The 12,554-nt window shown below is 37.4% G+C and overlaps 1 protein-coding gene across 1 annotated transcript in view; it reads right to left on the bottom strand.

Annotated features, from left to right (window-relative positions):
• The window catches only part of DCN (decorin), a 37,488-nt gene extending 32,720 nt beyond the window's left edge, over positions 1–4,768 (bottom strand). Inside the window, exons 1-2 of the mRNA XM_064655470.1 lie at positions 4,578–4,768; positions 365–600 (exon numbers count right to left, since the gene is read on the bottom strand). Of these exons, the coding sequence (XP_064511540.1) occupies positions 365–572 (208 nt within the window). The 5' untranslated portion in view covers positions 573–600; positions 4,578–4,768. The remainder of the gene's footprint in view (positions 1–364; positions 601–4,577) is intronic.
• Positions 4,769–12,554: the final 7,786 nt, after the last annotated feature.

Genomic DNA, 12,554 nt, shown 5'->3' with positions numbered 1-12,554 from the left:
AATGTTTCCATCCCCACATCTGACCTCACTGAATTTATTTAAGATGTATTTGAAGGAACAATTTTGAAAAGTTATTTTCTCTGCAAAAGAAATCTGTGGTCTTTCAAAGAACAAATGAAATTTATATATAAAAAATTCATATTAAAAAAATCAAACATTCTTCATGATCACAACAAATGTCTATCTTCTCAGGGGTTTATGGCCTACTTTGTATGGTAAATTCTAGTTAACTGTAGCTGTAACATATTTCTTTGAAAACAAAACCAGTTACAGGGTGGCAGTGCATAGCAGCCTCACCATCTCAGCAGCAAACTCAGTAACTAGAAAGTAAGTGTATAACCCGTGAAGATACTCTTTGGCTTACCTAGGTCAGAGCATTGCACCACACGAAGATGGCACTGGCAACGGAAGGGGCACACTGGTCCAAATCCAGATATGACAGGATCATCCGTTGGAGGCATGTCGGCTGACCCTTCATCTTCCAGCATAAAGTCAAAGAGGCCCTGCTGGTGGAATGGCTTGGCCAAGCATGCTGGCAGTAGTAGGACGAAGAGGAGAGCCAGCCTCTTCATGGCTTAGTTCATCGACTCCCAGCAGAACCTAGGATTCAAAGCAGCAGATTAACAACAAAAGTAGCAGTTTCCCATAGCTGCAGAGTTCCTGCTGAAGGAGGTCCAGTGCATCCACCAATTGCATAACTGTTCCTTTCAATAAAAGAAACCTGAATTGTGAAAATAGGACAGTTATGTGATAGGACTCTGGTAACTTCTTGTCAATAGATTTTTTTTTTTTTTTTTTACAGAGCAGTTTGAAGGCAACTGTAAACACATCTGTTTGCATATTTAGAGCAATATTTATTAAGAACAGGCAGCACTGTCAACTTTGTTATGCAAAACAGTCAAAGCAATAAGCCACATTTTCCATGTGCCTGTTTTCAGCCAACGTAACAGTCTATTTGATTTCATTAGCATTTATTTCATAGCAATGGGTTTGTCCCCTGGGGACAATCCTGAGGTTCCCAAACTCACTGTAATTCAGTATTTCATGTCTTGAGAAATATTTTTTTTAAGTGCCAGTTTGGTGTGTGTTTTAAATTATAGCCTAGTAAAACTGACTGAGAAAGTGTAGGATCTAGTGATGGGGTGGAGGGAGAGGGGAAGATCTTTAGCTGTTTAAATGCACTATACTTCTTTCTCAGTTTAAACAGCATAATAAATGTAATACAATGTTGCATTATATCAAATATCCTTGGCTTTCTTTCCAAATTTTTTACATGCACCCTGAAAATCCTCTGCTTTGCACTGCATAAGCATTCAAATTGTTGCTTGTAGTGTTGTGTGCATGCTTTCTAATGGGACTTCGGGATTTAATTCTGCAGACTTTCATGCTCCAGAGCAACACTACACAAGAAAAACTGCTTCTACATGTTCTCAGGACCTAGGCCTAAATGCATTACAACATACTGTACATTGTGCTACCTGTGTTGTTTTGCACTATGGCAAAATTACAAAATTGTTTGCAGGTTTTGTATCAAGGCTGTATAGATCAGCTAATTTTCTGAAAATTATTTTCTTTTTACTGTGTATTTTATCTAAAGCAGCTTATATTTTACAAACCTTCATTGATCTAAAAGAACCCATAAAAAAGTAAAATTAAGACATTTGTCTTCCAGTTGCCAAGTGACAGAAAGGCTAACTTGTCATTTATATAGGAGCCTTTTCTTAAAATGGATGGCATAGTCCTGAATACAGATGTTGCTCTGTGTAATGAAAAATGTCCACTTGCTTCTTTGGGTCCATGTCTTTTGAAATGCCCTGTCTGGGTGCTAGCTGAGATTACTTCTTTTTCTAGCAGACATAATCTGACAGTTACGGGCGTGGTATAGCATTTTACATTGGTGGAAAGATAAAAAAACTGTGGGAGAGGCAGAAGAGGAGGACTGTCTCCCTCCCTACATTGCCATATGGAACCTATCAGGTAGATGACTAACAAGAATAGGTAATGTTAGGCAAGAGTGGTTTACTGAAGCCTGCCTCTAAAATACTACAACCAGCTACTCTAACAGGAGTGGTTAGTGTAAAAACAATTTAAAAAAAGCCAAATAAATAAATAAATAAAACCCCACAGGACTGGAATTAGGTACAATTTATATTCTGTAGTCCTGCAGAAACCTTTAGGTCTGTTTCTTGAGAGGATGATAAGGTTACATTATGAGAGAGGCTAGTGGTTTAAGATCATAGCCTACATTTCTGTGATCTACCTGACTGGAAGACAGGTATCCCAAAGACTCCCAAGTAACATCACATGGAGTAAACCACTATTTATGTTGTCTCTTTAAGAGACATAGTTGTTTCATTAGTTGGACACGAAAGTATTTCTATTCCTGGAACAGACTTACTGCAGGCACTGAGGGGTTTCACAAACCCCAACATCAACTAGAGAGTCAGAGTTTTTAGCATGTCCTGTCATCCAAGCTCAGTGCTGTGTAAACTCGTGACATGTAGCTGACATGGAGCAGGCTGTGTTCCTGTGTGGACCATCCCCCTGTGCTTCCTACTGTCCTGGCCTCCCCACTGACACTGGGTCTGTGGTCTGTGTCCCTTCCCCAACAACACTTCCACAGCGCAGGCAGAGTACATGTGGACAAGTCAGGCTTTCACAGCAAAATGCTGTTAACACATAGTGGTGAGATGTTCCCAGGATTTAATCTAAAACAAGATTTTTTAAAATAATAATTATCTACAAATTATTGTAAATTAACAATGCAACTTATTAGTAGTCTGAAAGGAGAAAACAAATTTCCTAAATTATCACCATTCATTGCAATAAACTGCCTTGTGAAAATAATCAATAAAACTTTACCCCAGTAGAAATTATTTTTCAGAATGTACATGAACATCAATAAACTTTTGGAATGCTACATGCTAATCCTGGAATGCCAGTGGCAGTCAGTACTTTTTAAAGACCTTCCTCAGCATTTTTTTTAATGTATTAATATGATTCTAAATTATTTTTAAATATTTAAAACTTCTTGTATTCCTTCTCAGGGTCACTGATAAGTACCATTCATCCTAAGAATGCACTATCAGGATCTTATCCTGGAACTAAATTGCTACCACTCAAAAAAGCCCCAAAAAAATGCAAAGGCACTTTGAAAGTCTTCACACTTTGCTTCTTATTCACATTAATATTGATGACTTCATATATCTCTGTTAAACCCTGTAGTAGGCCTTTTCCTTTGGTCCCTGTTTTTTAAAAACTGCAATAAAATCAGAAAGAATTGGCTATAAAGTAAAACTTTAGGACAACAAAGGATACCGAGTATATAATCTGAGAACACAGAAGAGAAAATAGCAAACACAAGCTACATATTAATCAGGATATAGAAATATAAATGGGTCTGCATGTCTTCAGTCAAATACGTATTCATCCTGCAACATGTATCTATGCCTATTGTTTGCATGTGTAAGTGAACACAAACAAAGAAAAAGATATATACAAAACTGTACTTTCAAGAAATGTTTACATTTCACTTACAAAAAAAAAAAATAAAGAGGGCAAAAATCTAAATTCTTAAAGTTCTGTGACACAATATTTATGTCTGCAGGACATAACTGTTTAAATTTGCTTCAGTTATCTGTTTACAATGAGGAAGACTTTTCCACAAACAGAGGAAGCTATACCATAGGCTTGGCCACATTTCAGTTTAAAATACCCCTGGAAGTGTGCTTCATGAGTTCACGTCACCACTGTATTGGTGGTCTTCATGTCAGTTTACCTTACTATTAAGGTTTAAATTAGTTCCCCTATTGTCAGAAGTCTCTCAAAATTCCACAAAAGACAAGTTAAACAATATGTGCATTTTCAAAAAAATCCCCTCAATTTCATGTTTTACCCATTTTGTGCAATCAAGTCTAGATATGGAAACATAGGAGTTGGAACTCTTAAAGAGATTAAAATTCTGTTAACAGGAGTTTCAACTCCAGGAATTTTTTTCCTACTATTTCATTCATAAGAACCTTCTTTAAATGTGTTTCCCTTGTTTGTACCCTGTAACGTAGCACTTTCTAACATTTTAAAGGCATACAGTGAGCCTGTTTAACTAACTACTACATATTTTCTTTCTCTGAAATTGAAATTATATTCATCAGTGTCTGGAATATATATGAAGAAACCGAAATGAAAAAGAAATCACGGAGTGCAGTTTAAAACAGAAATGTAAGCACACACGCATTTTTTACACTCTCTACATCACCGATTCTAAACACTGGATTGCAGAGAGAGAATATACTGCTGCAAAAGTTTACAGTAAAGAAAAAGAAAGGGCTATAGCAGTGCCTATACAAATCAAAACAAGAGAAAGAATAGTCAAATAAACAGTATGAAATCTGCACAGTCCTTGAGAATGCATTCTTGTGTTTTCAAGAAACAAAAGTACTGGATAGAAAACTTAACATTGCTAAACATTTAGTAGGATTTTTAGCTTGCTTATCTTAAAATTCAAGTAGTTCTTGCCGTAAACTTGCCTGAAGTTTTATTAGTGCAGCATAGTTCAGGAGAATTACTAAAAACCATACCTTTTAATCCAGGGATTTGCAACAGGAGCTCTCAAAGCTGAGATGTAATTAAACTAAATATTCAACCCAGGAAAAAGCTTTGCAGGTGTGGAAAGGAGGAGGGGGTAAATTCAGCTCAGTGACTGTCACTTGGTGGAAAACCCTCCTGCTTCTATTCCATAGCACAGTTAAAAAATAAGGTTTCTCTCAATGAACACAGTCCAGGCTGACACCCACATTAGATCATATGGTAATGATATGTCTCCTGTATTGTAGCCAGAAACTTTATCAGCTCTTTTGCTTTCTTTTCCTTCTTTTCTTTTTCATTCCCTTTATTTCTCTCTCAACTGTTTACAGTCCCAAATTACTTGTACATTATAAGACAGATTCTTAGCTGTAATTCATCTTACTTAGTTAAGTCCCTACAACATATATGTAGGAAATTCTTGGTTTTAACTATGGGGTTTTTTATGACTCATTAATGAAAAAAATGTTTGGCTGTTACTCTTGTTTATAGTATTTTTAAGTCAAAGAAACTATATAAAATTAATCTTAGAGTTAGGCAAAGTGGAGATTAATATCAGGAAAAAAAAGAGTTACTTTTAAGTAAAACTACTTAAACAGACATCAACCCTCCTTTGCTTATGCTATAATCACTGTCAAACCAAGTAGTATATAGTTTAATTCACTATCATCTTGTTTAATAATAGAGTTTGTATGCATTTTTTCAAAATACAGCATGTTTTTGAGATATATGAAAATCATGTTTTCATTAGTAAAACGATTCTAACATTTGTGGTTAGAACTGCTTTATATAAACTTTGCTTCTTTTTTTTTTTTTTTCTTCTTGACTGCCTTCTCACCAGGACAGCAAAGCAGAGAGGAAATTAGCTTTAACTGTTTGGGTTTGGGTGGGGTTTTTTTGTTAGTTTTTTTTTTGCTTGGTTGGGGTTTTTTTTGGGGGGGGGGTGTTGAGTGGGTTTTTTTGGTTGTTACTTGGGGGTTCTAAGAAACAGAAGAGATTTTTTTTTAAAGCATGAAAGGAAAAATGTATCTGACTCATTGTTCAGATTTATATTTTATTTTAGTAATTTCTGGTTTTATGCAAATGTCAGTGGAAGCTAAAATGCAGTTTCTTTATTCCTGCACAATTTTAAAAATCTAGCAAACTGAAAGAAGAGCAAATCCAATAATTACTATTTATTTAGTAACCCAAACACATTGTGAACATGTGTAGCTTCCCTGTGCTGTTGGCTGTCCTATCTAAATACTGAAGGCTTGTGTCTCTGTGTTTTGACTTGTATCCTTTTATTTCTGCCCCTAGGCTAAGACCAGGTGCAAATCTGAAATTAAAGCCCGTAAATGTGAAATGATGTTTAAAAGAAGTCAAAATTTTTAGACACAACAGACTGTTGACATTTTAGCTGTCCTCTTCATTTAAGTTCAAGAGTCCTTGCAAGAGCTTTTTAATTGTTCTCCTTTGGTGGAAAAAAACCCTGGTAGAATAATTGACTGTTAGTTTTGGTCTGTGTAGAACAAAGGTGTAATCAGACACCTTACATTACAGTTTCTTTATGTAGCTCACTCTAAAAGTTAAGAATTGTTTATTCAACCCTAGTCCTTAAGCTAATGTCTTTTCCCTGTTCTTCACTGGATTCAAACTGCTAATGGGTTTTGTTGTGACATTTTTCTACATATGATTAGTGGTGTTCCAAGCTTTCATGCCTACAACAAAGCCTTATCTTTGTCCAGAAGTGTCGCCATGAGGCTTGATGAAATCTTGGCTGCATCTTAGTAATGTCAGTTATTTGAACCTTGGTCACCAGCTGCATCTGGTGTTTAAAAACATTTCAAAGCAAGATTTTGATGAGGAACAGGTCAGGGTAAACTCGTTGTCAGTTTGCTTCACAAAACCCATTCATATCCTTTCCCAGCAAAATTTAATACATTTGTTCTGATATCTGTTACAGGATTGAAAGGCGTTGTAATTTAAATAACTTAGTCATTTCTTTGGAGGCAAAGGAGGATTGGACAGCCATCTCTCCTTCTTTTTGTCTTAGGCTTTAGGGAGAGCTAAACCAAAATGTGAAGATAAAGGTGGAGCACAGGGAGCCTACTGAGTGGACTGGGGGTCCATTCCAAGAAGCTTAGAGAGGAAAAGATGTTACTCCATTTAGGAATTATGAAAACAACTATGCTACCCGTAGATACCCAGAGGTAGAAGGGGTATGTTTTAGGTGTCCAAACCCTCCTGAAATGGCAGGTGGAGTATGTGGAGAACAGAGCAACTGAGTGGGAGAAGACTTAGAAGACTGAATATTGGTGCAGTGCCCTATTAATTGTTTTAAGTTAAGGAATCACAGAATTGTTTAGGTTGGAGAAGACCTTGAAGACCATTAAGTCCAACCTCTGATCGATCACCCCTTTATCAATTAGATCATGGCACTAAGGGCCACGTCCAGTCTTTTCTTGAAAACCTCCAGGAATGGTGATTCCACCAACTCCTCGGACAATCTGTTCCAACACTTAACAACCCCTTCCATGAAGAAATGCTTCCTGATGTCCAACCTGAACCTCCCCTGATGCAGCTTGAGGCTATGTACTCTCCTGTCACTAGTTGCTTGAGAAAAGAGGCCAGCTCCCACCCTGCTGCAGCTCTCCTTTCAGGTACTTGTAGTGAGTGTTAAGGTCTTCCCTGAGCCTCCTTTTCTCCAGGCTAAACACCCCCAGCTCCCTCAGTTGCTCTTCACAGGACTTACTCTCTAGACTCTTCACCAGCTTTGCCCTTATCTGGATACACAATATTTGTGTGCCTTTATGGGAATGTGGGATCATTTCTGATACAAGTATTCTTTTAACCTCACTCTTTTCCCCTTGCTATGTCACTCAAAAGATAAACAACCTTAAAAAAGCCAAACAACCAAAGAACAATATTAAATCATTATATAATTTTATGGCCCATGACCATACAGATGGCCTAGCATCAATAAGCCATCCTTCCCAGTCTGACCTACTTTGACTACTGCTTAGTCAGTATAAAAAATCATTATTAGAACAGTCTTGGTTTCTATGTGATTTTATTACTCCAGTTTAACAAACTTTTAGGGCTACATGCTGCTCCGAATACTGATTCCCAGAAAGTCACAGGCAACTGCATGTAAATGTTATTTATATAACAATTTTTTTATTAAATTTTGATGGATAGCATCTGCTTCATTTGCTCTTAGATTACTTTGTGGGTCTTTCAAAGGGAAGTGGTGGGAAAGAAGGCAGGAAGCCTACTTGCTGGTGGCTGCTCCACCTGGGTCCAGTGGAGGTCTTTTCAGGAAAGAGATGAACACTGCCCTGTAAGGAGCAAACATACCCTGGGGAAATTGCTCCCAGAGCATGGGGCTGGGCTGGGAGAGAGGCACATTCAACAGGCACCCAGTGCTGCCAGAACAGGTTGCAGACTCCTCAGAAGAACTGACACAATCTGTCCCTGGGGGTGGAAAGAAGGGCTTTTATTGAGGTAGTCTGGGAAAAAAATGGGTAGCATTTATTGCAATGCAGAGAGCTACTGGAATAAAACCAAAGAAGGAGGACAGGATCTGCTCTGCAGGAACATGATGTCCCAGAGATTCAAGTTCTTTCTCATTCTAAGTTTTCACTACAGAAAAAGGCACTTTTCTTGGGCTGCCTTTTAACAGATCCCAGCTTTGATGATCAAAAACTTCTTAACATTGTTGTGATTGTTGTGGTAAAGAAGGGCAGGCAAGTCTGCCTCAAAGTCCTTGCGAGCCAACTAGGTAAGTGCCAATCCTGTCAGGAAGGAATGAAACCAGATCCCCCGCTTGGCTGCCTCTCAGGGATCCTCTCCACATCCTCAGTATCTCATACCCGGGCTTTACTAGCTCCCTAACATGGCATCCTCCACATTCTCTAGATACTGTTGCCTGTCTCTTCTTTCTACATTGGGCATAATAATTTCTTCCAATTAACTGTAGTAAACAGTTCTTTACCATAGCAATGGAGTTTCTCTACTAAAAATGTGAGTAAATATTCACCCCAGCTTAGTAAACATTGATTCAGGTAAATATTGACCCAGGCACAGCCTAACAAGGTAGTTAAAGAGGCAGAAATGTAATTTCTGGTTATTCTGAGTATGAAAGTTTCCTTCAGTGCTCTGTGACCTCAGAAATGATCATCCTGAACTTCTTCACATTTCTACAGATCAAAAGGACCAACATGTCAGATTTTTGAATGTGTGCTACAAGTACCATTTTTTTAATGCAGCTGTGAAAAGCAGTTCCTGTGTAACAGTTTGAACAAAATACAGACAAACTTCAAAAGAGAGAGCTCTCTCTTTGGAGGAATAGTCTCTTTCATTACTGTCTATCTTCCCATCTCTGCCTTTCCCACTCTGCAAGAGTTTACCCCTCATGATCATCTCTCTGCTCTCTCCTGAAGGCGGTCTGTGGCATCTGCAGATCACTCTAGGAAATAAATTCAAATTTTCCCCAGCTGAAGTATCTGACATGTTCATATTCTTTACTTCAGTCTCTTTTTTTGGAAAGCCAATCTGTTCCTGTACCTGACACCTGCTTTCCTTTCCACTGGCATTTCTTTTCTCTCTCGAATCAAATCATATTGTCCAGGTATATCTAGCAGCTGCAGGAGTCAACCACATATCCATGTAGCCTTACTACTCACTATGACTTCAAATGCTCTGAATTTAACTTCCACCCTTGAGGAGGAAGCCTTTCCTAACTATTCCTCATGTCTCTGTAGTGTAAATGTACGTTTTGAGATCACTGTTACCTCTCCTCCTCAAATATGCAGCAAATAGGTAAAATAGACTTCGTATGAATCATTCCAGCTCCTAGCCCTCCTAGAAAAAAAAGAATGAGAGGAAAGTAAAGGCAGTTGTGGACCAAAGACCCGAGAATCTCACTTTGACTTTACCACTTCACCTTTAATTAATAGTGAAGAAAACATAGGCAAAAACTTTTGCTATCACACACCTTTATATCAGTACTCAGGTGCTCCATTTACTGTTCTTCAGTAATAGACAGCATAAAATTTTGCTCCTCCCTGGCTTCTATGCGAGTGTCAGCAGCCTCCTGTCCTCCAGAAATCTCTTATAGGAAGGAAAGCATATGCTGGTAGACTTCCCTCAGAAAAGGTTCCAGGAGGCTACAGGTCACCATGGAAGACACTTTCCCAGGAAAGAGTGTCACTCTGGGAGCATGGGCTGTGAAAGAGGGAGTGATGACTGGGGAGAATAGAGGATTAATTTAGGTAAGAGGAGATTAATCTTCTTCAAGTGAGCAGCTGTTTTATCAGATTTTGGCTTTTCTCTGTATTTCACAGTATCTTGAGTTGGAGTCAACTACTTTCAAGGTTCAAATGAAAAATCTAAACCTTAATTCTCATTTCAATGGCCCCTAGATCATGCTCTGGACAAGCCTCATCATCCCAGCTGAATTACACAATGCCCTAGAAAAGGATGATGGTAATTCATGCAAATGTTGGAACTGTATTCCTTGCACATCCTCTTTTAATCATGGGTTATGAACCAGCATTCAAAATGAGACACATCCTGTGCAGCTCTGAACAGCCTATTCCCAGATTATGAAAAACATGTGAACAGCCGAGTCATCCTGGATTTCCCATTTAGTCATCACAGAGAATAAGTTTGTTCAGGGGGAGCTGGTGACGGTGTTACAAGGAAAGTCCTGAAAACAGGAGTGAAATAGGAAAAAAGGACATTTACATAAGGTTTTGTGTCTTTTTCTCTGTATCAAAGTGCTCATTTTTGTATGTTGGCAATCTGCTGAGGAAATAAAAATTTCTAACTTCAGCTAAATATACAAAATTATGACTTTGAAGACACAAGCAATGACAGAGTTTTTATAAACTCTGTGTCCTCACTATAGAGGAAGGAAGGGTGAAATTGAAGTTTATAAAAAAGGGCAGTCAAAGCTTTTAAAGTGATTTTCACACTATAACGGCTAAAAAAAAAAAAGTATTGGATTCTTTGGAAACAGTCTCCAAAACATCCATTGGATTTCAATAAGCAATTGAAGAGTCATTCACTTTAACTTGCCATTAACCAAATACAAGTTTTTCTTTGACTACTGTTTAAAGTACTTATATTCCACTTTTATTCTTATAAATAAGCTTTTCAAAAGACTGCTCTGACCAAATAATTTCACTGATGTTCCTCAACAGAAATTTTCCATAGTCAATCTGGATAAAACATAGTGAGGTTTTCTAAACAAAATAGAGTTTAATTCTACATGTAAAAACTTTTAACGTGATGGCAATTCCTTCAGCTACCAAAATACAGTGAAATGTTTATTGACAGTCAGAAAACAATTAAGGCTATTCTCTTTTGACATTATTCATTGTTTTATTTCCTTTGTAATTTGTTTCCCAGTTACTTTCTGAAACATTGTTTTCCAAAAAGACCAGTTACATTTTAATTTAGAGGATAACATATATTCATTGTGTTTCATCTGAATAGAAGTTAAACTACTGTTTGTATTCTTGATATTCTTGGGTGGTACTTATTTATCTCACTTTGGGGTTTTTGGTTGGTTTTTTTTTTCAGATCTGTGTACGTAATAGATGACTTTATAAGCATGCAGGGACACAACTCCAGAAGACATAAGTCATACCATCTTATTGAAAGTGCAGTATCCTGTGATTTAAGCCATTTTTGAACTTAGTCACTGATTTTATTTACTCATATTCATCTATCAGAATATATGAGGAACCCAAACCTTTAGAAATCTAAGTCAAGATTCGTAAAAGTGACTAATGGTTTTCCAAAATATCTCGGATAGATTTGATTTTCAAAGAGACTTCTAAAGAGCAATTTTTGAAAATCAGTGTCCACTGGAGAATGGACACAGAAAACAGACAGGAAACTGCACTACCTAAGAGCTTCTGGGAAGATCAGTTTATTGTAGCAGTTGGAAACTACAACTAAATTTAAGGATTGACTTATTCTGGTTTACATGTAAAAGTTAAATAGGATGTTTCAAAATGAATGTATCAGCTTTTTATAGCAAGATAGAAAGCTTGCCTCTGAAGAAGCCATACGTGTGCCTGCAAGTAGAAATCTTTTCAGAGACTGTTCTTCACTTATAAAACCAAACACACTCCAAATTGGTTCTTGAGACTTGGAGGGGTTAGAACAGCTGGTTCTCATCATGTTGTTAAGGGCCTTCCTCTGTGTTCCTGCACACTGTGTCGCCAAACAGTTTAAATCAGCTTCACAAGAGGAATTACCTATATTTGAGTCACAATTAGAAAATTCATCTCTCTGAGGAGTTTACACTCTATCTAACCCATTCACAGCCTGCAGTGCCATTTTAGTGTCAATTTAAAATGTGAAACAGTTGATTAAAAAAAACAATAGAATTAGGTTACAAAAAATAAAAAATTATTATTCAAATTATTGGATAGAAGAGAGAAAAACATGTTTTAAAATACATCCAAGAAAATGCTAGAAACTTGTAAACTCTGTAGAACATTTCAGGCCTCACAAAATCCTTACTTTTGTGGCTTTATTTTGTTTGGTTCTTTTTGGGTTTGGGGATTTTTTTTTCACATATCCCACTAATTTAGCTTATATTTTAGCCTAAAGGACACCTGCTATTTAGTGTGAAATGCCTATCTAAGTTGTCAAGTGCACATGCAGGATGAAAGCATATATGGTTTAGAAAGAGTACATTTTGCAACCTCTCTTCTTTTCCTATGTCCAAAATTATGTTGCATTCCCCTGCTCTAACAGAATAAACCTTTGAGTTATGGACTACAGCAGGCTTGCAGGGACAAGCTAGGGTTCCTTAGTTGGGATTACTTTAATATATTTTTATTTTGTTTTGTGGCCTTGAAGTGCTAAACCTGAAGTCATCTGAAGTTTGCTATAATCATTACCAGGACATGTAGGAGGAGATGGCATTGCTGGACTGAGAGGCTCAATGACCTGACCAGTCTGAAGAGCTC

Source organism: Pseudopipra pipra, chromosome 5, assembly GCF_036250125.1.
Source record: "Pseudopipra pipra isolate bDixPip1 chromosome 5, bDixPip1.hap1, whole genome shotgun sequence".
NCBI lineage: Eukaryota > Metazoa > Chordata > Aves > Passeriformes > Pipridae > Pseudopipra > Pseudopipra pipra.
Note: the sequence above shows the minus strand (reverse complement) of the source record. Positions and strands in the feature narration are given on the sequence as shown.